The following is a 26889-nucleotide window of genomic DNA, read 5'->3' on the forward strand; positions in this document are numbered from 1 at the left end:
CGGTGGAGCGCATCGTGCACGAGAGCCGGAACGGTCTTCTGTTTTACAGGTTGGTCTATCTCTGTAATTTGAACCTTCCTATTTTTGCGCTCCGCTGCTGCCACTGCCAAACTGCTTGTCTGTGTCTGCTGCCAAACTGATTGTCTGCGTTGATCCTTAATGCGTTTTAGCCACTGTAGCTCCACCATTTCTTACACATGCTGGTGATAGTGGTTGTACGTAAAAGCTGCCTACAATGTCCCGATGTTGCACGTGCCGTTTACTTATCGGCGAGCATGACTCAGTTCTGACGTGCTCCGACTGCGGATTTCTTTTTCATATTGGTCAGTGTTCGGGCGTGAATGAGGCCAAACGAGGAGCCTTCAAGAAAAATTGGAAGTGTGAGACATGTCAAGGGAAGGGAAGCAAAAGTGTTGCGCTGTAAAGGGTCAGGTAAAAGATCCGGAAATCATGGTGAAGCTGGTAGAATTGGATAAGAAGCTTAATTTGCTTTTGGAGTTGCCAAGTAAAGTAAGTGGCATTGAGCAATCTATCCAAATGCTGTCTGACCAATTTGATGAAATTAAGAGACGTCTGGACTGTCACAAAAAAGACATCAACAATGTAAAGCGTAGGGTGGAAAAGATGGAAGGGGCTCGAGCCCCTGAGGACCTTAGTAAACTTAGGGATGGCATTGACGCTCTTGAATGGCACAGCAGGCGCCTGAACCTTGAAATTCATGAAGTTCCTGAGACTGAGGGTGAGAACTTGTTATCCCTGGTGAACGAAATAGCACAACAACTTAACATAATTAATAATAATGGGGTTTTACGTGCCAAAACCACTTTCTGATTATGAGGCACGCCGTAGTGGAGGACTCCGGAAATTTCGACCACCTGGGGTTCTTTAACGTGCACCTAAATCTAAGTACACGGGTGTTTTCGCATTTCGCCCCCATCGAAATGAGGCCGCCGTGGCCGGGATTCGATCCCGCGACCTCGTGCTGAGCAGCCTAACACCATAGCCACTGAGCAACCGCGGCGGGTCAACTTAACATCGAATGTCTATCAGAGCAGGACGTTGTGGCTATACACAGGCTGCCAGCTAGGTCGGGCAGGACCCATGGCATAATTGTGCGCGTCGCGCGTCAGGAACTGCGAAATGCCTGGCTTGCTAAGAAACGATCACTTAGAGATAGTTCCATGAAAGTTTTTATTGCCGAGAACATGACAACTCGATCTAGAAAGCTTCTGGCTGCCGCTAAGGAATGGGCAAAACATTCCGGGTATAAATATGCATGGTACGCGAACGGACATGTGCTTGTACGCAAAGAAAATGGTGCCCAGGCTGTAGTCATTAAGCACGAGGATGAGCTTTCGACTCTTACTTAGTATTCCTCGCTAATGTTCCTTGCTGTTGATCTTATTTCTTTTTCAGCACCATGAATCACTTAGGGTCGGTTTCTAAACAAGAATGGTTTGCCCACATAGAAGCTGAACAAAAGGGAATTAGTTGTGTTCATATTAACGCTCAATCCGTTTCTAGCAAAATAGAAGAACTGGAAAGCTTTTTTGTGGGGATAGATAAGCTGTGTGACATTGTTATGATAAGCGAAACCTGGTATACGAATGACAGCCACATTTTAGAACTTCCGCACATGAAAACATTTTACCTTAATAGGTTAACAAGACGCGGGGGTGGTGTGTGCCTATTGATGTCTGACCTTATACCTTGCGATATACTTCCTAATTTTTCGCGTACAACAAGTGATTACGAAGTGCTACGTGTTCATTCAGAGAAAGACCTTTTTGCTGTATGCTACCGCCCTCCTGATGGTGTTCTTTACCATTTTCTTGAATTTTTTGATGATCTGTTATCTTTTGCTAATGAAAACCGCCTAAACATAATTATTGGAGGAGATTTTAATGTAAACATTGGCGCGGATACAGTACGCCGGCCCGATTTTGAAAGGGTATTCATTTCAAGTGGTTGTTTAAATACAATTCACTCCAGCACTAGAGTCACAGAAAATATGGAAACTACGCTTGATTTGTTTATAATGAATTACTCTCCTCAGTGTATCGTAAGTGCTGTTTTGAGTAGTGCTATAAGTGACCATATGCCTATTTGCATGTTTGTCAAAACTAGAACAGCTAGCACCTCACACAGAGACACAAGCGGAACCTTCCAGAAAGTAACCGAGGATACCCTAACATCTTTTCAAACAGAGCTGAAGCAGATTAACTGGGATGACGTTTTACAGGAACATGATGCTGAATCAGCGTACAATATTTTTCTTAGCAGGTTTGTTACCGTGTATAAAAAGAATTTTGTTTACAAAGTTAACAGGAGAAAAAAATGCCTCAGAAAGCCATGGTTAACGAATGCTCTTTGTAAAAGAATGAAGAAGCGTGACAAACTATATGCTAAATTCATCAAAACCCGAGAGCCTCTGGATTTAAAAACATTTAAAATGTTTCGTAACAAATTAAGCGAAGAGCTACGGAAAGCACATGATGCTTATTTTCTGCAGATGTTTTCGTCTTGTATGAATGACTCAAAGAAACTATGGAATAGACTAAATGCTCTTATGAACAGAAATCAGAGGAATGATCCAATTGAACAAATTAGTTTAAACAGTAGATTGCTGGTAAAGGAGGATTTGGCAAATGCTTTCAATGATTATTTTGTACACAGAGACGTTGACCTCAATCATCCCATGCCTCACTATGTGCACATTACTCCGAATGCAAACACAATATTTTTTCAGCCATTCATGCCTTCGGATGTATGTTCTGTGTACCTAAGACTCAAGACATCTCGCAGCTGCTTTGCCGATGGTCTTCAGATTCTACCTATAAAATTTGTTATATATGATATAGCCCCTATTTTGACACATATTTATAATTTGTGCATTTCTACAGGCGTATTTCCAGAAAATATGAAGGTTGCTAAGGTAGTAGTATTATTTAAAAAGGGTAATAAATTGGATATAAAAAATTATCGCCTGATCTCGATCCTCCCTGTTTTTTCAAAAGGTCTTGAAAAAATGATTCTAAGTCAGTTGTCTTCGTTCTGTGAAAAGTACAAGATAATTTCAAATGCTCAATACGGTTTCCGTAAGAACAGGTCGACTGAATTAGCTCTTCTCGATCAAAAGGAATTTATATTGCAGAACTTCGACATAAGCTATTAACAATAGGCATATTTGTCGACTTTACACAGGCGTTTGATCATATTATTCACAACATTTTATTCTACAAACTAGAGAAATATGGGATTAGAGGCATTCCACTTCAATTATTAAAATCTTATCTTATTAACAGATGCCAGTTTGTTTCTGTAGGCCACAATACATCGGTAACCAAAGAAATACTTTGTGGCGTCCCACAGGGTAGCATTTTGGGCCCGTTGCTGTTTAACTTATATGCTAATGATATTACTTCCATCTACGAAAAGGCGAAATTTATAATTTACGCAGATGATACAAGTATTTTCATCTCGTCCAGTTCTTGTACCAATTTAGTTAGTATGGCAAATGACTTCTTGCGCAGCCTATCCTATTGGTCCACTGAGAACAGTCTAAAAGTAAATATGGCGAAAACAAAGGCCGTAATTTTTCATACCAAAGGCATGAGTCTTCTTCCTCCAGATCTAACATTAGCGTATAGATCCACAAATATAGAACTCACTCTTTCTGCAAAGGTGTAAGGGGTACACTTCACGAGTACCATGCAATGGGACGACCATGTAAGCTTTGTGCTCCAAAAACTTAGCCGCACAACAGGTGTTTTAAATCGCTACAGATATACTTTACCCGTCTCTGTAAAATTATTAATTTATAATGCCTTATTCATGTCTCGCATACATTATGGGCATCTTGTATGGGGAACCACAACTGAATGTAACTTGAGTAAATTATTTCGTATGCAGAAGAAAATAATACGTGTCATCGCTAATGTACCGTTTGCCGCCCATACTGAAAACCTGTTCAAGAAATACAACATTGCAACAGCCCATAAAATCTATAACTCCAGACTATTACGCGAGTATTACTTTAATACCAAACGTAACAATACTTTACTTGTAGAACTTGCAAATCTGTCCGTCAATTCATACCGTTATTCAACTCGTACACCTGAAGTCTGGAAGGTTCCGCGCTCTAGAACTAACTACGGTTGTCAAATGTTGTGTAACAACCTTCCAAGATTACTGAATTTATACGACAGAGCAGGCTTCAATTTACAGGATTTATCACTGTCAGAATTTAAAACTCTATTGCTTTCACTTTAGAGCACGTTTGTTAACGATTAATAATGTGTGTTATGTTCCTCTTTTTTTTGTCTGTTACCAAGTGTATATCATTTATTTATTTCAATGCCGCAGTGTGTTTTGCATTGTTATTGTGGAAATATTTCACTGTTCTTTCATATATAATATAACTGCAATGTTTTATGGCCACTAGATAAATGTAATTTATATGGTGCTTGTTGTGTTACCCCATGCAGCCATATTGTACCTAAGGGGGTGAGGTTACCTCAAGCCGAGTCTGTGCGGCTTTTTTCCCTCATTCACCTCCATTTACCACTCCTCTGTACATGTGTGTGTGTAAATGGAAATCAATAAATCAAATCAAATCAATAAATCAAACAATAAGATTTGTATAGCGTAATATACAAAGCCACAAGAACGTTTGAATCCACAAGCACGAAGATCAGACAAATCCATGTACTTCCCATCATTCCCATGGTAGGACAACGACTGCAGCGCCAGAGTTCCCACTAGTAATTGTTGTAGGAAACTCTATGGAGACAGACACACACAGGTCACAGGGGGCGCCACCCTCTGGTGGCAGCCTAGATAGATATCTAGGTAGATAGATATTATCTATCTATAGATAGATATCTATTTTTCGCCAAACAACATTACAAATACATATTATGGATAATCGATGTCCCATCCAGATCACGCTGCTGTAACGTTGAAAGGATGTCGCAGCTGGACATAAGTAACCTCTAATAGATGTTCCTTTTAGGTATACAGGAGGTTCAGAGAACGAACAACTAATGGATCTTTCCTGTTCCCGCTATAATGAGCTGCATACCTTCAAGTGCAACAGCAGATGTACTATCAAATACAAATGAAATGTGAACAGCAGAGCGTGTGGCCGAAACACAACTGAACATAGTGAGTGGCGTTGGCCAGCCGTTATTGTACACATGCATGCGCATGTGGTTTCAATGCAGAAGGCGGGGCTGCTTGTCCTAGTGCTGTATTTCGTTTGAAGGTTGTATTTCACCCCGCGACTGCAGTGCCATTCCTACCTATGACTGTTAAGGTGGCTAGCACTGTTGTCGCTCCTCCAGTGCAATACATTATTGGTGCTATTCAAATTACGATTAGGTACTGGCAGCTTTGATGGTGGTAACAAAAGCAAAGCAATGGACATTAAAAAACTGGGTTCTTGCCAGCTATATCATGCTACAGATGCAGCGATGGTGCTAGCCACCATAACTGTGTACTACAGCCAGGTGGGAATGGCACTGCCACAGACAGATGAGAAAACAACATTTGGACAAAACAAGGGTGATTTTCATCATAGTAAGGCGAGTAGCGCTGCACTCTGCACAAGAACCACATGGCCACGCACGTGCACAATAACTGGCCAACGACATGCACTGTACCTTTATTACATAGTGCGCGCCGATGGCCTTGCGCAGAACACACAGGAGAGGAGCCAGCCGCGCGCCGTAGTTTGTTGTGTCATTGATAGTGCTTATCTGTCTTATTCATGTTTTCAGAGCAAAATAGGCAATACTCTTCGCATGTGTGGGGTGTAAAAGCTTCAAAGAATGTCGAAGAAGAATTGTTGGAGGGTGGGGTCTCAAATACTGTCGAAAATGTGCTGGTGGTACGGTTCTAATCATTCCTCGAAAGACCATTCATCAGCGGGAGCAACGGTATCAATGGATCGTCACTTCAGTGGGAAATTTCTTGTTCTCATCCTTTTCTTCGTTGCGTTGGTGTTCTTTTCCACTTGATCATAGTTAGACGCGTAAGCAACGAATTTGTCTGCAGTGCAGCATGCGGTTTAAAGGCATTTCACTAATGTTCGGAATGCCGTTTACCGCTTCTCTGCCACGTTGCGCTAGCTAGGCAGCACGACTGCACAAGCGCATTGTGTTGTATGTTAAAGCTACTGAAGTTAGTAAGAACTGAAATTCTTGGTTTTATGTGGCCTGGTAAATTCTCGCACCAGCTGTCGCGCACTTCATGTTTTTACATCTATTTTATGCATGGCTTCGCACACGTTTAACTGTTGCTAGTTGCTTCATGCATAACTCTTGTGTGCCTTAACAGTTATCTCTCACGTAGACCCGCACGTGTACCCGATTGACACGTGGTGTTACCATTCCTGAGCCTGCGCAGATGAGTTTTGTGTCTTCTTTCTTTTTTCGTCTCAGTGCTCCCTTCAGTTGATAATCGGCGTTCGTGTTGTCCACTTCTCTACTCTTGTGTCCTGTCTGCACGCCTCACTTCTATTTTGCATAATGAATCCTTACCAACTAGCTCAGCTTTCGTCGTTCTAAAATGGTGCTTTCATCTAGTTGCAACACAACATACGATCAATGCGCGGAAGCTCTGGATGTCCATCATCATCATCATCAGCAGCCTGTTTTATGTCCATTGCTGGATGAAGGCCTCTCCCTGCGATCTCCAATTACCCGTGTTTTGCGCCAACTGATTCCAACTAGTGCCAGCGAACTTCCTGATTTCATCGGTCCACCTAGTCTTCTGCCGTCCTCGACTGCATTTCCCTTTTCATGGTATCCACTCTGTAACCCTAATGGTCCAACGGTTATTTATCCGGTGCATTACATGCCCTGCCCAGCTCAATTTTTTTCTCTTAATGTCAACTAGAATATCGTCTATTCCTGTTTGCTCTCTGATACAAACCGCTCTCTTTCTGTCTCTTAACGTTATGCCTAGCAATCTTCGTTCAAAGAAATGTCCAAATCACAAAGACACTCGAATGTCCTTTGGATGACCCTTGACTGCCATTTACTAGCGGAACAGCTTATAGATGTGAACTAGACGTCTTTAAATGTCTTGGATATTTGGACTTTTGTGGTACGTCCAATAGATATATGTGGTTTGCTGAGTCTACATTAACTTTCAAAAGAGAAGACTCTTACAGTGTGTAAAAGACTATGGTTACTAACAAAACTAATCATTGAAATGTTATAAGAAAATTTGGTCTCCCTTCATTTTTAGTGTTAAAATGAGTACCAATATGACATTTTCTATTCTTCATTGACTGGCACTCCTCAACCTTTAAACTATGGGTGTGCAAATACCAAGGAGTAGATTTCAAATAAAATACTGAATTGAATCAAGAAAGAAAAGCCAAATATACAATCGAATGCCGAATATCAACAACTTTTTCACAAAATTTAATGTTCACAAATTTTGGGCAGAGAAATACAGTGCTACACATGTTCGGGCGTCTCGTGGTATTAAATAACAAGAATGTAGCAAGCTATCAGTAACTTAGGTACATAGAAATCAAGATTTTAGTCTACTCTTATTAAGGGGAACAACAATTTAGTATACCAGCATTGCTTACAGCTCAGTTCTAGTATATGAAGGTCCGGAAATATGTTTTTTATCAAAAGAATTCCTGTTGAATAAAATAAGGCTACCTTTTTCCTCTGAAACTAATGAATTTGTTACGTTCTGTTGTAGTGAATACCAATGAGGTTCTCAAGCTAATAGTGGACCTCTGTTCTGCGGCACTCTTTTATTTATTGCATATAAAGTGTTAAGGTGAAAGCCTTAGATCTTTAAAGGTCATGTTATGAGGTGCAGAAAATATCACATGACCCAAGGAAGGCCAGACGTGAACCAAAGCATGCTCAGCCGTTATAGGAGACTATTAATGATTAGCAAAGTTAATTCACGGTTCATTAGTGATTGAAGTAAGGTGGATTAGGATGGATTAAGATAGACTAAGGTGTATTAAGGAGGATTAGGGTAGATTAATGTTGATGAAGGTGGATTAGGGTGGATTAAGGTAATTATAGTAGGCTTTACAAGGCTTTGGCCTTCGCGTCTCTCAGGCAATAGCTAAGGACACCTCCGATATTTGCTTTCCAGTTTTTCTCCAAAACCCAGAAGGGCTATGCTAACTTTATGGGAGGTGGTTTATCGTAAGACTAATCTGCACAAAATACGAACGGACCGCACATCACGTGACTCGATTACTGCTTTGTGCATAACCGGTGCCGATAGAAAAGAGCAGGCACATCCACACTGTTTCATTGTCAGGTTCAGTGCGATCTGCCCCCTGTCAAAGATGCAGGAATCTAGAGGGTCATGGCCAAAATCTGCCATTCGCACAAATGCATGCAGTCAGGCAGTCAGCGCACTAGCCACACGACAATTTCACGCCCACCGTTTCAATCCAAAACTAGTATTGTGACGGGTTGCTCGAAGCTACAAAATGAGACTGATGTGCATCTACGAATGGCATTGAGAACGAGGGGCCACTGTGCAGTGTGTCGCAAAGATTGCGGCTGTAAACAACTTTACATCGATCTCGTGTACTCGCTTTCATTTGAGACATGGTTTGTCAGCTTTCTGAGTATTGCGTGGCTGCTGCGAATGGATCTGTGTCAATTCGGCACCAAACCGTAACTTCAGTCACCAACGCCCGATAAAGCAGCGTCAATTAGGCCTAATGGCCAAGGCAGTGTGGCCAGGACATAAATTTGCCGCCGGTTCACGTGGTAACAGGTCACAAGCCATTACAGAATGCTTGCCGCTAATACGTTCACAATGGTGGCTCATCAGCGAACGGCCCCAAGATCTTGTGTGCAGGTTAGACTGATGGCTGTTGAAACAACGTGAAGTTTGTCGCTGCACATCCAGCACAATCTGTGTGCCTACTGGCAGCTAATCGGCCCTACCTTCGCACATGCTTTCGCATGCACTTTACGAAATATGCATTGCTTTTGTTGCCGTTCCCTCTGTCTGCACCGCATTATCATTTCAATCCGTTCTGTCGACCAGGAGGAACCTTGTACCTACAGATGTGGCGCCAGCCGACGTGTGCACCTATTCTCGCATCAGGCCGAAGTCTGCATCCGGTGGGGCCCGTCTGCAGTGCACTAGGCGCTCCTCTTGCGCCAAAAATGAATTGAAGTGCTTGGGCAGTGTTAAGCACAAGGAGCTCCGTGGCGCAATCAACATGTGGCACTCCGTGGGCCTCTACACCGAATATATTGAATATTCGGAAAAGCAAATATTAAATATTCAATTCACAAATTGAATTATTAGAAAATTCACTGTTTGATTTGATTTGGTGATATTTGAGTATTCACACACCCCTACTTTAAACTCTAAAAAAAATACTGGCAGGCATCAGAGTGCCCTAAATAATTTAATATATATTAGCTTTTCTGGGGCCAGCTTCGGTTTCCAGGAGTTGACTGTGTTGCGATGTTGTGATACAGAATGTGGTCACAGAGGAACTGGTCATTGCCATGTTTTGGCACTCGCTCCAGATCACTCGCTCAATTCCTTGTCTGCTGTGCTGCTACTCATTGTGGGGCCTGGTGCAGCAGCATAGCAGACAACCTATTGAGCTAGAGCAAAATCTGCGAAGGTCCCCTGACATGGAAACATAAAACGGCACAGATATACACAGATGTGCACAGATACACAGTTTAACTTGCTGATGCCAAGTTTTCACTGCAGAATTCTAATGGAACACACAAGATGATGTTAGGAGGTGACTGTGTTTTGTTGGAACTACACACTGCAACTTGGCACTCATATTCAAGAACCAACTAGCCTACACACAACTGCTTATCACTAAGAATAGTCTGATATGCACCAGGTAATTGGATATACCCAAACTTGCATACAATTAACTCAAACTTTTGTGATGTGTTCGTCATATATAAATTTATCTCCAGTGGAAAAAAGAGCAAGGAAAGAATTCATTTCCTCAAAACAGGACTATGCATATTAGGCAGTCATTTCTACCTGCGCCTTGTACTGTTCGGTGCACTCAACATGTGAGATTCTGTGCATCCTTTCAGTTCAATTTTCTCAACACATCCACTACAAAAAATGCGTCCCGAGGGCGTCGGGCGAGGCGGCTCCTCCCCTTCAAGTGCTTGATGGCTCTGGAAGTAGACACCTTAACTGCTCAATATAGCCAACGTCCAGTTTATTATCAGGGAATTATTTTACATGAGTAAGTAAGTACTCTAGCAAGTTTCGCAGTAAGTTTTGTGCGTTTGATATAATTTACCTTCATCTGACTTTACCATACTGCTCGAATTCAACTGCACGCAGCCGCGACAGCAACGCCCAACCACCATCCGCCGACCGAGCCCAACCAACTGGTACCCCACTGTGCAAGACTAAATAAATGCAGGCGGCACGAGAAAGGACCACGCGAAAGAGTCTCACCGTGCTTCCATCGGTGCAGTGTCACACCGCCAGCCTCGGGGGAAGACAGCCAGCTCGTTGAAGGGCAGGCAGTCAAAGGCCAGCAGGCTGCGATGGGGCTTGGGGTCCACACAGAAGTGCTCCTCCCCAGCAATGCCCAACAGAAAGCGGAAGCGTCTGCACAACGACGATCAAGGACAGTCTTCTACGGATATGCTTCACAGTGCAGCATACAAACAATTATGCTGTAATTACGAGCTTAATCTGGTTCCATGCTGCAGGAATTGCAAGCTGGCTGAGCGGGCATTCTGAGTAGCCACGTGGATGGCACCGGGGGTTCAATTAGTCGGTACCAAAATGTGGAGGGGAAGAAATGGCGGCTGGATGTGACATGTTGCACAAGGGCTTCCTTTACCACAGTGCAACTTAAATCAAGACAAGATGCTTGCATGCCACAAGTTCACAGCCAATTGTTCCTATGTTGGTTTTCCTTTTTCTTTTTATCCGTTTATGTAGTTTTCATGGTAAACCATAGCTCTTAGACACATTTTGCATGTTATGCCATCACTGTAACTATTTTCACTATGCTCCAAACATTACAGCATAAAGTCCCCTAAGCACCCACTTGGCCATGATGCTTAATGGTTAGGTTTGGGTGAAGCTGGCTTAACAATTTGATAAACTACTGTAGCAAACAACAAATAAATATGCCAAGAGAACCAAGCCATTTGCCACACCCCATCTTTGAGCACGACCCAAAAAGGTCTTTGATGCGTGTAGCTGTGCATAAACAATTTTTTATGTATAGAACCTAATTATTTCTAGTTGTTAATAAAGAACAGTGGTGCTGTCAAAAAGAGTTTTGCACTGCTTCACTTTTTGTGACCACACAGTGCATGTGAACGCATTCGCTGCGGCTCCCTTTTACTGATGCAGATACCACACAACACGTAAAGCATATGCACACAGAATTTGTAAAACATGATGTGCAAATATGCTAGCTGCAGCAAGTATGCTTACTGCAATTTTTGTTTACTCCAAACCATCTTTTTTTTTTATTGCCTGTGGCAGTTAATGCAATTACATCTTGCCAGTAATTTAAAAAATATTTAGCAAACCTTCATTAACTAGCAAACCAAGTTGCACATTTTTGTACAACCTTGTTAATAGAGTTTCTCCCAGGTGGACTGCTTGATGAGTTAGACATTACTTACACAAAAATGTGCAACCTGATTTGCTAATTCGCAAAGTTTCCCTAAATATTTTTTTAATTATTAGCGTCACGACGTGTTGCAACTGCAAAGACAAAGCCACATAATAACGGCATCAAAACTAGTGCTAGTCCTGCAATATCTTCTTTGTGGATGCACAGCTAATATTTGCAAGATTAGCACTCGCATGTTACTTAGTTCCTTCCTTAATTGTACAGTGCGGGCTCTTGGAAGATTGGTTACAAGACATTCTGTGTATATTGAGGTAAATCTTAAAGGAGGACATCTCACAACTCGTGGTAGCCTAGGGGTTTCGGCAACCTTGTGATCAATCGGTTTCACTTGTGCAATTTCAATGTGTGCCTAAACACGAATGTATAAAAAGTCAATTCCTGAAACTTTGCTGATCAGCTAATTGAACAATTTCATTTTATGTGCAGGTAATGTCCAATAAGCTAACCACAGAGGCTGAATGATTCTGTCTGCCACAGGTGATATTTCAAACAAGCAGATAAAATACTAGCTGCAGCACAGTTAGGCAGATTTTGCAACAAAAAAGAAAAGGTAACAAACATACACTGATGTAGACCCCACACACACAGTACTTGCAGAGCTGGATCTGGGTGGAGCAGGTGTGAAAATTGTGTCATATGGCCCCACTGGTTTGAAAAATAGTGCTACTTCTTATACACAGCAATAGTAGACCATTCAACGGTTGGAGGTAATCTGGCAACATTATAGGGTTATAGTGCCTGAATCTAAGAAAATAAAATTGCTTGTTTTCTGCCTTTTGAAGTGGCAACACCACCATATTAGAAAAGCCACTGCCACTACCCGAACTCTTTTTATGAGTGACATTCCACGTGCAAGATCCTCTCAGGGCATGTCGCTACTGTGAGACATCATGAAGAGCTTCCTCAATTAATTTCCAGGCCAACAACATCAGCATAAAGCAGTGCAGCTTTGTCATTTTATCAATTACTAGTTATTTAGTCCTGGGATTTTACGTGGCAAAACCACAACCTGGTTATGAGGCACGCCATAGTGGAAGGCTCCACATTAATTTTGACCACCTTTGGTTCTTTAAGGTGCAGCACCAAATACAAATGTGCTTGCATTGCGGCTCCATCGGTGTGCGGCACCCTAGGTCCAGAATTGAACCCGTGACCATAGCCACTGAGCTACCGTGACGTGTTATTCAGGTAGTCACAATGACACAACAGTTGTAATCTATTTTGATTTTCTTTTTTTCATTTCACTCCCAATTTTACCAGGATTGAGACCAATGACGTCCTCAAGACATATGCAACAATATAAGGCTTACTAACGATTTTACACCATTTCCAGTTTCCTAATATTGGCTCGTACACGTAGATCAGAGTCCACATAACCTTTGGTGACCAAATTTGTAGTGCTGTGACATAACACTCCCTAAACTTTTCCATGAGCACATAGTGCATAGACTGAAGTAGTTGTGGTCAAGTCAAGGTGAAAAAGCAGACAGTTAAGAGCCCATACTGGTTCCTTGGTCACACTAAGGTGTACAAGACCTGTTCATACAATTTATGCGAAGACATGACGTAGCGAGCGAGAGTAGATAGAAGGTATACGTTCTCGCCTGTACTGTTGCATACCTTGGCATAAAGGAAGAGCAATTTTTGTCTGCCTTAGTGGGACCAAGGAAGCCACATGGGCTACGAACCATCTCTTATTTTTCAGCTTGACATAGTCAGTGACCACAACCTGTACATTCACCATGTTACTTAACTAGACAAATTTTTGTCGAACCTCTGACTACATGTACACAAAGTATACATTTTCAATAGAAAATTACATGTGATATTACAGAGAAATGCCTGCGACTGCATGAGCTTTAAAACCTATAAATATCTCAGGGACACAACACTGTAAGAGAGAATAGCACTTTTTTTTCTTTTTGCTCTGAGGAATCATCTGTGGGACACCCACGTACTTTATAACAATGATTTGCCTTGAGACACAGCAAACTTGCAACAGCACAAAGTGAGTGTGGCAATCTGCAAGGCAGCAGTTACGCAGTGGAACACTGAGCATGCTTTATTACTTTGTTCTCTCCTTCTCCCCCACCACATATTCCTATAACTTAACGTGTTTCAAATAACCACACGTCTTTTGCTGGTCGGTGACTATCTGTTCATTGCGGTGCAGCCTAGCCGCTCACTTTTGCAATAGTGGTCACGAGGTTTTCAATCACAAATGGCCAAAACGTTGCAGTGGACTGACTCACAGACCACCACGTGCCACGCGCTGACAGAGTTTGACGAAGTGGTCGCCCTACCTTATTAAAACTGAAGCCTATTATGAAGCAAATGAAATCAGTAACGATGCTAAGAAGCAAGCATTGTTGACTGCCACACTTGGACCGAAGACAATCGATACTTTAAGTGGAAGACTTGCACTAGACAAGCCGAGCTTCGCAAAGTATGATGAAGCTGTGAAGGCACTTAATGACTATTACGATCCTGAACCACGTGAAATTGCAGAAAGCTTCATGTTTTCTAGCTGATGTGAGCAGGAAGGAGAATCAGTGCACAAGTTCATGGTAGAAATTCAGAGGCTTGCACAAAACTGTGACTTTGGTTCTATGAGGGACGGGATGCTAAGGTATCCGGATTGTATGCATCGTGCAATCAAAAAACCTACAAATGCAGCTGCTTGCGAAGAAAGAATTGACTCTGAAGGATGCTTAGCTGCAAAAAATGTAGAAATACATGCAATATGTATGGGCACAGCGTCGTCGGATCAAGGAAAAGTTCTAAGGATAAAGCAACGGCACTAGTCTACATCTGGAAAAGTTTAACAGCGTGGCGACGAAAAACAGTGGAAGTGCTGTGGTAGTTCGAGTCAATGCAGCGCGGCTTGCCCGGTACATAAGCGCAGGTGTTTAAGTGCAGCCGACAAGGGCAATTAGGTTGGATGTGCGACAGAGAGAGAGGGAGAGAGAGAGAAACAAGCTTTAATGGTATGCTGGAGATGTCTTAAGTAGACAGCACAAAACTGCAAACAGAACGATGGCCATGATGGTACAGGGCGCGAATGATGAAAGCGACAGTGAGGTGTCACAAATTTGGTCCGTAACCACCGCTCGTACACTGGTTCCGCCTATACAATAAATTTTAAAGTAGAATTCCGTGAAATGAAATATGGACATCAACACCGGCTCTCCAGTTTGTGTTATACCATGGGACGTCTATGAAGCCCACTGTCAACAGTGGCCGCCACTACAGGAATCAAATATCACGCTATCTTGTTATCTTAGAAAACTTCCAGTCTTCGACATACTGCCACTGCACATTTCGAACAAATCAGCAACAGTTCCATGCAGTTTGGCGGTGCTAGGCTGCAATGGCATGACCCTTTGTGGGTGTGAAGTGCTGCAGAAGCTGAATGCCAAAGGACAATCGCTCTGGCATGTTGCTGCATTGACCAGTCGTAAGAGCATAGACACTACCCTTAAGGAAGAGTTTGCGGACCTATTCATGGAAGAGCTTGGACTTGTCAAAGGGTCACCAATATGTATGCTGATCCGGGACAGAGGAAAGCCCAAATTTTGCAAGGCAGAAAAAGTTCCATTTGAATTGCGATATAAATTTTCGAATGAGCTAGACAGGCTGGTGGCCATGGTAATCTTATCACCCGTCACAAACTCTGAATGGGCCACACCCAATAGTTCCGGTGCTAAAAAAAGCTGGGCAGTAAGAATTTGTGGTGACTTCAAGGTCGCATTGAATGCAGTATGCAAAGTTGGACAATATCTGCTGCACGTGATTGACGATATGTTTGCTAATTTGCACAGTCGCGACCAGTCAGCATCCTAGACTTAAAAGATGCTTAAATTGAATTCCTTTAGATGAAGACACACGGAAATGGACAGTTATCAACACACACAAGGGACTTTTTCAACGCAATAGGTGCCTTTTGATATCTCTTCAGTGATGGCAATATTTCAGAAAACAATTTAGAAATTATTACAAGGGTTATTGAGAGTGCAAGCATACCTGGATGACGTTCTCGTATCAGAATAAAAGGGGAGGCACAACCAAAACTTGAAAGCAGTCTTGCACTGCTTCTGTGAGCATGGTATAAAGCTTCGTTCAGAAAAATGCTGCTTCCAGGAACCATCCGTAACTTATTTTGGACATCACATCAATGGAAAGGGTTTAGTCTGGTTAGTCTGGTTACGGATCACCAGCCGCTGCTGGGTCTGCTAAGATCAGACCATCAAACGCCCACGATGCCTGCAGCGAGAATTCAAAGATGGGCCCTTCTGTTTGGTGCTTACAAGTATTGTCTGCATTACAAGCCCAGTACACACCTACTAACAGCTGACGCACTGAATCGTTTGCCTCAACCTTCACTGTATGAAGTTGGTGCCTAGGAAGATTCAACAGAGCTCATGCGACAGAGCTCATGCTGCACCAGTGGGATGAGCCGACTATTCCTGTGAAGGAACTACAAGCGTTAACATCGACCGACGTCACGCTTTCTGCAGTGTACAGGTACGTCGTCGATGGCTGGCCAGGAAAATCAAGCAGCTATGAACCAGACCTTGCTGAATACCACAAAAAGTGGCAAGAGCTCTCGGTTCATCAGGGGTTGCTGTACAGGGGCCATCGGGTTATAACGCCAGCAGTGGTAAACATGAGGCTCTTGAAGTTGTTGCATGCTGCTGATCAGGGGGTTTCTACCATGGAGGCAGTTGCCAGGTCGAAGTTCTGGTGGCACAGGTTAGATGAAGACACTCGGCATGTCTCGAGTTGTAAAAACCGCGTCCAAGCACTGCCAATACCACCTACGCAGAAACCAGTAAACTGGCCTGAAACGCATGAGAGGTGGTCTAGGCTACACATCAACTACGTAGGAGCGATTCAAAGCAAAATGTTGTTCATAGTCGTCGACTCGCATAGTAAATGGCCAGAAGCCATTCCGTCGTCCAAGGCAACGTCCCGTAGCATAGTCAAAGCCCTGCGCACTCTGTTCAGCCGTTTCAGGTTACCTCGCACACTTGTCTCAGATAATGGGGTACAATTATTCGGCCGGGAATTTGTTCAGTTTATACAGAGAAACGGCATTCATATTTGTACCCCCCCCTATCATCCTCAGAGTAACGGAATGGCAGAGCATGCTGTACACACTGTAAAGGATGGCTTGAAGAATGTAGGCGCGATGGACTTGCATGCATCGTTAGCAAGGCTTCTATGCCATTATCAAAACGCGCCGCAAGAATCTGGGCTTTCATCCTCGGAATTTCTTTTGTGTTACAAGCTGCCAACAAGACTTGATATGTGTTTTCCCCCCAGGAGCCTGTCGGCCGTCCCCCCCCCCCTCCCCCCCAGACGAGTCGGATGGCCAGTGCGCAGTGGACGTTCGGGCCAGGCAATACAGTGTATGTTCAAAATTATTGAACCGGAGACAAATGGACTCCGGGCAAGATCAAGTCAACAGCGGGTTCTAGAGTGGTGTCTGTAGGGATGAACAACAGTGCCATTCACCGGCACGCAGACCAGATTCATAAACGAATGCCCGATGTAACATCCAATGCAGTCCCAAGCATAGGCATGGAGAAGACCAGTACGCGGTCCAGTGACGGAAATGCACCCCTATCGGGAAGTGCCGGCGGACGTCACAGATACTCAACCCCAACTGTGTCACTCCACCTATGAAAAAAACCTGCATAGCGTTATGGATTCTAAGCAAAGAGAAATATGGCAATCTGCAAGGCAGCGGTTGCACAATAGAACACTGCGCATTGTTTGTTACTTTATTTCTTCTTTCCCCTGCACCTCGTTTTCCTATAAGTTAATGTGTTTGAATAACCTCACGTATCTTGCTCGTCGACGCCTGTCCATTCACTGTGGTGCGGCCTAGCTGTTCATTTTTGCTCTCAGGACACACCTTTTATGGGATACTTAATACCGTTGCTTTACCTTGAGACACAGCAAACTTGTAACAGCACAAAGTGACAAGCAAAATACTCTCTTCAGATCACAGCTGTGTTACTGCTCATTTCACCTATTTCAGGAACACGAAAACTATGGAAAATTCGTGAGAGTTGGCAGGTACACAGAGACAGGGAGATAGAAATATGGAGTCAAGAGCAAATCCAGGTAACAGATATTCTAGTTGAGATTAACCCTTTAGGGACTGGAGGCACAGTGCTAAAGGGCACGCAGGACGACAGAGGAGACAAAAACATGTGCAGGCCCTTTTGCGCTATACCTCAAGTTATGCAGTACCAACTAACTCACCAGCCTGTTTTTTTTAACCTTTAGGGACAGTAACATTTTTTTTTAATCTTGCAAAAAAGTCGCAAATATTTCTTTGTTTTTTTTTTGCATGCAAGCTATTCTGTTGATTAAGTAAAGCAAGAGCAAGCAAGAAGTTAGTGCCAGAAAGGGAAAGCTTGTCAGAAAAAAAAATTGTTTGTTGTTAAAAAATGAAAAAAGGCCCACGTTCATTCACACAGTAACAAAGGTGCGCTTTGCTGCACACATGTAGGCTTCACTGCACATTTTGGCGTTTCTTATAAGACAGCTTTAATTTAACGCATGCAACTACAGTATGCGCTATATGCTATAGTATAGCGTATGCTAAACAGCGCACGTTTGTTACAGCTTTAGTTGCCCTGTGAGATGTTTGGATCTCAGAGGCCATATGCCGTCATTGCGGCTATCTCCCGACTGGAGCGATAGGTAGCGCTGACATCTCTAATGTTTCTTCCATTAGGCTTCGACTCGTTCGAAACGAGAAGCGATCTCGAAAACTATGCAAGGTTATCCCCAATATTTCTGTGATCGAAGCAGCCTGAGAATAAGCGAAAGCTGTTTACACAGTGCTTTGCTACAAACGAAGTGAATTTTTCCAAAATACACACCAAATTCAATTTGAAGCGGGCATCCAGGAGTGCAGCCATGTTTCACGCAAACTAACAAACCACGCAAAGAGGCTAACGCTAAATCTGAGAAAATGTGCATGTATGCTATATGCTATGGGTCATATAGAGTTCTGCACATATGCAGTAACAACCCGCTATAATATAGCGCACGCAATGGTATCATCATCATCATCATCATCATCATCATCATCAGCCTGGTTACGCCCACTGCAGGGCAAAGGCCTCTCCCACACTTCTCCAACTATCCTGGTCATGTACTAATTGTGGCCATGTTGTCCCTGCAAACTTCTTAATGTCATCTGCCCACCTAACTTTCAGCCGCCCCCTGCTACGCGCTTCCCTTTCCTTGGAATCCAGTCCGTAACCCTTAATGACCATCGATTATCATCCCTCCTCATTACATGTCCTGCCCATGCCCATTTCTTTTTCTTGATTTCGACTAAGCTGTCATTTACCCGCATTGGTTCCCTCACCCAATCTGCTCTTTTCTTATCCCTTAACATTACACCCATCATTCTTCTTTCCATAGCTCGTTGCATCGTCCTCATTTTAGGCTGAACCTTTTTCGTAAGCCTCCAGGTTTCTGCCTCGTACGTGAGTACTGATAAGACACAGCTGTTATACACTTTTCTCTTGAGGGATAGTGACAACCTGCTGTTCATGATTTGAGAATGCCTGCAAACTCACCCCAGCTAATTCTTATTCTTCTGGTCATTTCAATCTCATGATCCGGATCCGTGGTCACTACCTGCCCTAAGTAGATGCATTCCCTTACCACTTCCAGTGCCTCGCTACCTATCGTAAACTGCTGTTCTCTTCCGAGACTGTTAAACATTACTTTAGCTTTCTGCAGACTAATTTTCAGACCCACCCTTCTGCTTTGCCTCTCCAGGTCAGGGAGCATGCATTGCAATTGGTCTCCTGAGTTACTGAGCAAAGCAATATCATCAGCGAATCGCAAGTTGCTAAGGTGTTCTCCATCAACTTTTATCCCCAATTCTTCCCACTCCAGGTCTCTGAATACCTGCTGTAAACACGCTGTGAATAGCATTGGAGAGATTGTATCTCCCTGTCTGACGCCTTTCTTTATTCGGATTTTGTTGCTTTTTTTATGGAGATCTACGGTGGCTGTGGAGCCACTATAGATATCTTTCAGTATTTTTACATATGGCTAATCTACACCCTGATTCCATAATGCCTCCATGACTGCTGAGGTGTCGACTGAATCAAACGCTTTTTTGTAATCAATGAAAGCTATATACAAGGGTTCGTTATATTCCGCACATTTCTCTATCACCTGATTGATAGTGTGAATATGGTTTATTGTTAAGTAGCCTTTATGGAATCCTGCCTGGTCCTTTGGTTGACAGAAGTCTAAGGTATTCCTGATTCTATTTGCAATTACCTTAGTAAATACTTTGTATGCAATGGACAGTAAGCTGATCAGTCTATAATTTTTGAAGTCTTTGGTGTCCCCTTTCTTTTGGATTAGGATTATGTTAGCGTTCTTCCAAGATTCCGGTACGCTCGAGGTCATGAGGCATTGTGTATATAGGGTGGCCAGTCTTTCTAGGACAATGTTTCCACCATCCTTTCACAAATCTGCTGTTACCTGAACCTCCCCAGCTGCTTTCCCTCTTTGCATAGCTCTCAAGGCGTTCTTTACTTCTTCCGGCATTGCTTGTGGGATTTCAAGTTCTTCTAGACTATTCTCTCTCATGTTACCGTCGTGGGTGCTACTGGTACTGTATGGATGGATGGATGAAGTAACTTTATAGAAAGGTCCTGCGAGCTATGGGGCACAAAGGCCCATAGAGCAGGCTACTCCCACGTTGGGACCAGGAGTTGTAACTCCCTGGCCGCATCGTGGGCTTGCTGGACGGCCCAGAGCTGCTCCGCTAGGTCCGTGTTGCGTAATGCGTCTTGTAGCCTGGCGGAGTCTTGATCCTTGTTTGCGTGGGTCTGACCACATGGCCAGAGCAAGTGATGTACGTCTAGTGTGCTATGGCAATTTTCGCAATATGATGTTTTGTATAGGTCAGGCATGTAGTGATGTAGTCTGTTCTGCGCGGGGTACGTGTTTGTTTGAAGCACTCTGAACGTCAGGGCTTGAGGCCTGGTGAGCTTATTGTGAGGTGTGCTCTATATTCTGCGGTCTAGATAAAAGTGCTTTATGATCTCGTTATATGTGGAGGGAGGGTCCCGATTCTCGCTGGGATGGTCACGACCAGAACATGGAGCATCGCGGAAGGTTAGGTCCCGCGCGCTCCTGTGAGCCATCTCATTGAGATTGCGAGGGGCGTCCTCGATCTCTCCGAGGTGTGCCGGGAACCAGCAGATGGTGTGATGCTGCAGCGGTGTGGATCTATTGATTATTTGCAGTGCTTGTCTTGCAACTGCTCCTTTCTGAAAGGCTTTGAAGGCCGAGCGTGAATCGCTATAGACATGGGTAGTGGTCGGGTCTGCGAGCGCGAGTGCGATGGCAACCTGTTCTGCTATCTCGGACTTGTGGGTCTTGACTGTGAGAGCGTTTCTCACTTGACCTTGCTTATTGATCGTGGTGGCAACGAAGGCCTTCCTGGCTGGGTACTGTGCCGCGTCAACGAAACAGGCTAGGATCTTCTTATCACGTATTTCGCGCAGGATGAACGATCCGCGTCCCAGCCTTTTGGGTTGATGGTACGCGGAGTTCATGTTCCGCGGCAGTGGGCGAACCGTGTAGGAGTTGCGTGTGTCCGTCGGAACGCTTTGATATAGATTCTCGATTACTGCGGTGTCATGACCTAGTTTGGCTAGGATTTCTCTACCCGGTTTGGTTCCAGAGAGTCTTGTCCATTGAGCCCGTTCTTGAGCTTCGGCGATTTCTTCAAGTGTGTTGTGTACCCCCAGTTGCAGCAGGAGCTCTGTCTCGGTGTTCTTGGGGATTCCCAGCGCTAGTTTGACTAGCTTCCTCAGTTGTGCATTGAGTTTGTCCTTCTCCGCTACCTTCCATCTGTGCATAGCCGACTCGTAGGTGAAGTGGCATAGCGCAAAGGCGTGTGTTAGCTTGAGATTTTCTTCCTTAAGGCCATGTTGTTTGTTGGCTACGTATCGTATGAGATTCAAGGCATTATTCGACTTTGTCACGATCTTCTCCACTGTAGCGGCGTTAGAGCCGTTGCTCTCAATGAACATCCCAAGGACTCTGATTTTGCTGACGTGTGGAATGGTTCCTCCGTCTTTTGTTCTGAGAGTAATGACGTGTGTATCTCTGATTTCGTTCTTTGGTTTGGGACTGCTCCTCGATCGTTTGTAGACGAGGAGCTCAGACTTCGCAGGCGAACATTGCAGGCCGGTGGGAGCGAGGTATTCCTCGATCACGTCGATCGCTTCCTGCAGAGTGCTTTCAATTGATCCCAGGCTACCTCCGGGGACCCAGAGCGTTACGTCATCGGCGTATATAGTGTATTTGACGTCCTCGATTTGATCCAGTTTCTTGCCTAGGCCGGCTAGCGCAAGGTTAAAAAGCGTCGGAGAGATGACAGAACCTTGTATAAATCTCTATAGAACTCCTCAGCCACTTGAACTATCTCATCCACATTAGTAACGATATTGCCGGCTTTGTCTCTTAAAGCATACATCTGATTCTTGCCTATTCCTAGTTTCTTCTCCACTGCTTTTAGGCTTCCTCCGTTCCTGAGAGCATGTTCAATTCTATCCATATTATAGTTCCTTATGTCAGCTGTCTTAGCTTGTTGATTAACTTTGAAAGTTCTGCCAGTTCTATTCTAGCTGTAGGGTTAGAGGCTTTCATACATTGGCGTTTCTTGATCAGATCTTTCGTCTCCTGCGATAGCTTACTGGTATCCTGTCTAACGGAGTTACCACCAACTTCTATTGTAAAGTCCTTAATGATGCCCATAAGATTGTCGTTCATTGCTTCAACACTAAGGTCCTCTTCCTGAGTTAAAGCGGAATACCTGTTCTGTAGTTTGATCTGGAATTCCTCTATTTTCCCTCTTACCGCTAACTCATTGATCGGCTTCTTATGTACCAGTTTCTTCCGTTCCTTCCTCAAGTCTAGGCTAATTCGAGTTCTTATCATCCTATGGTCACTGCAGCGCACCTTGCCGAGCACGTCCACATTTTCTATGATGCCAGGGTTAGCGCAGAGTACGAAGTCTATTTCATTTCTAGTCTCGCCATTTGGGCTCCTCCACGTCCACTTTCGGCTAACGCATTTGTGGAAGAAGGTATTCATTATCCACATATTATTCTGTTCTGCCAATTCTATTAATAACTCTCCCCTGCTATTGCCTATGCCATATTCTCCCACTGACTTGTCTCCAGCCAGCTTCTTGCCTACCTTGGCATTGAAGTTGCCCAACAGTATAGTGTATTTTGTTTAGACTTTACCCATCGCTGATTCCACGTCTTCATAAAAGCTTTCGACTTCCTGGTCATCATGAAAGGATGTAGGGGCGTAGACCTGTGCTACCTTCAATTTGTACCTCTTATTAAGTTTCACAACAAGACCTGCCACCCTCTCATTAATGCTATAGAATTCCTGTATGTTACCAGCTATATCCTTCTTAATCAAGAATCGGACTCCTAGTTCTCATCTCTCCACTAAGCCCTGGTAGCACAGTACGTGCCCGCTTTTTAGCACTGTATATGCTTCTTTTGTCCTCCTAACCTCACTGAGCCCTATTACATCCCATTTACTACCCTCTAATTCCTCCAATAACACTGCTAGACTCGCCTCACTAGATAACGTTCTAACGTTAAGCGTTGCCAGGTGCATATTCAAATGGCGGCCTGTCCGGAACCAGGTACTCTTAGCACCCTCTGCTGCGTCACAGAGCTGACCGCCGCCGTGGTCAGTTGCTTCGCGGCTGCTGGGGACTGAGGGCCGGGTTTTGATTGTTGTATTCATATAGGAGGTTGTGGAGTACTGCACCAGGGTGGCCAATCCTGCTCTGGTGAGAGAATGCGTTACCGGTTCTGGTCACCGGGATCAGGCCGCACTCCAAGCCTGTTAGTGCGATTTTCTCAACACGTCTTTTTTTTGGTGGAAAATTACGTGGCACCGGGATTCAAACCCCGGCCCTCTTGGATGCAAGGCGGATACTCTACCGCCACCGCAGCAGTTGTAAGCCTCATTTAACCTACAGTGGTGCCTTCTTTGATCAGTCAAGGTGGACCAATGTGAGCTCGGTTAAACCGCACAGATGCCACTCAACTAGAGACAACTGGTATTTATGACCTGCACATGTGTGGCCATACATAATAGAGGAGATTTTTTTTTCTTTTTTTAAGAGAGTCTCCGTACATGATAAACTAAAAGACATATTAAAAAGAGGGGAAAAAAAAGGAAGACAACAGGGGATTTGAACTCGTGGCCCTTGGATGTTTACGGGAGAGATAGCTCAGTCGGTTGGTCCGTCAGGCCCCAGGTTACATTGAAGCGCCATAGCTCCTGTCCAGAGCCTCATACTTACGTGGAAAGAGACTGATGTTGTCCGCGATGGTCGATTTTTGCTGATTCCGAGTGGTTGGAAAGCGTACTTTCTTGGAAAAATGGCCGCCCGTGGATAAGAGCGAACTCGAGCGGCTCTAGAGACTAGGAAAAGCTTGATCAGGTGCTAGGCGAGCGCGGCATGCTTAACATGGGAAGCTAGCCCGAGTAACTATCCCAAGGACTGCTGCTCATGAGAGCGAAATACCTTTGTGTAATTATTATAACTCCAATAAGACTACTTTTGAAAAGAGAATGGCCCAGAGGGCTGTACTACGAGTGCTATGACTGATAATTTTCTATATATATATATATTTTTTCATCTCATCTAGGGGATCGAATGCGAGCACTGTTGCTTTGTTTCTGCGTGTAGTAGTTAAAAGAACGAGTTTAAGGGAGGAGAAGAAAAAAGGGAAGGAAAGTTTCGGAAGCATAATTGCAGCGCCGTGGTTTTAAAGCGCACCCGCGGTAGAGAAACGGAAGGAGATATAAACGTGCGTGGCCATGATACGCATCCGACAAACTGCCTTAATAAATTTGGAGACTCGGGGGAAAGTTTCGTTAACAACCGATAACATGGCAATCAGCACTCGAATACGACGAGAGAAATTGTTGAGACATGAAAAATTCCCTTGAAATAAGTATGTTTTGCGAGAGAAATGCTTGTAAGTATTGAACTATTTAAAAAGATAAGGGAATATGCGCTCACCAAGAGGACGGCGTCCGCACGAGACCACGCCAGGCACCTTACTGAGACATGGAGTGCTTTGTGGCCGGAACAAAGCCCCCCTTCTCTGCCGGCCAAGTGCAGATAGTGTGCGTTCCGATCGCTCAAGGCTGCGCAGACATTGTTTAGTTTGAATCGAGCAAACTCGAGTGGCTCCAGTCTAGGAAAAGCTTAAACAGGTGTGCGTGGCACGCTTAGCGTGGGAAGCTAGACGGTGTAACTACCCAAGGACTGCTGCTCACGAGAGCGAAATACCTTTGTGTAATTATTATAACTCCAATATACTACTTTCGAAAAGAGAATGGCCCAGAGGGCTGTACTACGAGTGCTATGACTGATAATTTTATATATATATATATTATTACGGTAGCGTATCATCGAGCGATGCTCGAGGGACGAGCCGCCGCGAGAACGACGACGAAGTGGGTCGGTGCCCTTGGTGCGAGCGAGTGTTGGCCTGGTGGTTTGGCTCAAGTGTAAATAGCCTGTATATAGCCTCTTTCATCTGTGTATTTCCGCACATAACAGTCTGGTGGAGGTCAGCGATCCCCGTCCTCACCACGGAACTGCGGAGTGGTCGGTACATCGAACTTGTCACCATGCCTTCCGGTGATGAGACCGCCTCTGCAACGGCTTCTGCTTGTCCAACTGCTCCAATCATCATGGTTGTCCAACATCGCGACCTTGGTGTGTTCTCTGGCCTGGAGGGAGAGGACGGTGACGAATGGATCAAGCTCTACGAACACGCCAGTGCAAATAACAGGTGGGACCCAACGATCATGCTCGCCAATGTCATCTTTTATCTCGGCGGCACCCCACGCGTGTGGCACCAAACGCATGACGACGAGATAACCAGTTGGGAGAGCTTCAAAGAAAAGCTCAGGGAACTGTTCGGCGACCCCATTTGGCGCAAGGCTGTCGCGAGAAAGGCTCTTGCGTCTCGTGTCCAGACATCTACAGAGCCGTATGTTTCATACGTCTTTGACGTCTTGGCTCTCTGCCGCAAAGCAGACGATACTATGTCTGAAGCAGATAAAGTGTCGCATGTGCTAAAAAGCATCGCCGACGATGCTTTCAATTTGCTTGTTTTCGGCCATGTCTCGACTATCGACGCCATCATCAAAGAATGCCATCGCCTTGAACAAGCTAAGAGCCGCCGTATCGCACATCACATCACGCGGCTTTCAAACACTGCTGCTGCATCGACATGTGAGGGTTGACCGCGTCAGACCACCCCCTGTGACGACGTAACCTGTATTGTTCGCCGTGAGCTCGAGGTCGCCTGTTTGCCAGCTTTCTCCGCGACACCTCCCTATCCACCAGCAACCACGATTGCGATGATTCAGGCTGTCGTCAGACAGGAATTTGAGAACATTGGTCTCAACTCCGTGTGTTCATCGTTTCACCCAGGGTTCCCCAGTTCTCTAGCAGCCCTCCTCGTCCCCGGCAGTCCTTTTCTGGCACATGTCGCCGCAACCCGTCCGAATGGCGTACCCCTGATGACAGGCTGATCTGCTTCCACTGCCGCTGCATCGGCCATGTCGCTCGTCACTGCCGCAACCAATGGCCACCACCTCCTCGGACATACACCGCCGCTCATTCCCGCCCCTTTGGACCTTCTGTTTCCTATGCCACCCGCCATGAACCCATTGCCGCTGATGCTCCTGCCCCGAACCTTTGCGGCAGCCGCTCGCCCTCACCTCGCCGCCATCAGTCTGGTTCGCCCCAACCCCGTCGCTTCTTTCCGTCGCCTATCGCCTCCCGGATCCAGCCGGAAAACTAGGCACTGCAGCTTCTGGAGGTGAAGCTCCGTTGTCCACCCTGCCCTCAAATCCTCTGCTCACGTTACACACCAACCAAAACCTTCTTGACATTAAATGATGGCTATCTTGTCACGGCACTCATCGATACAGGTACACATCTTTCTGTTATGAGTGCTGCCTTCCAACGACGACTGAACAAGCTCCTCACCTCAGCGTCGACACACATCGTCCGCGTTGCGGATGGCAGTACTGTACCTATCATAGGCATGTGTACGGCACCTGTTAGCATCACTGGCCGCCACACTCCTGTACTCTTC

The 26889-nt window shown here is 44.7% G+C and overlaps 1 protein-coding gene across 4 annotated transcripts in view; it reads right to left on the bottom strand.

Moving 5' to 3' along the window:
- Positions 1-26889, bottom strand: part of LOC139048149 (nuclear exosome regulator NRDE2) — a 297571-nt gene that overhangs the window by 220739 nt on the left and 49943 nt on the right. For all 4 annotated transcript variants that reach the window (XM_070522677.1, XM_070522676.1, XM_070522675.1 and 1 more), the window contains one exon: positions 10462-10617. In XM_070522677.1, the coding sequence (XP_070378778.1) occupies positions 10462-10617 (156 nt within the window). The remainder of the gene's footprint in view (positions 1-10461; positions 10618-26889) is intronic.

This window comes from Dermacentor albipictus, chromosome 7, assembly GCF_038994185.2.
Source record: "Dermacentor albipictus isolate Rhodes 1998 colony chromosome 7, USDA_Dalb.pri_finalv2, whole genome shotgun sequence".
Taxonomy (NCBI): domain Eukaryota; kingdom Metazoa; phylum Arthropoda; class Arachnida; order Ixodida; family Ixodidae; genus Dermacentor; species Dermacentor albipictus.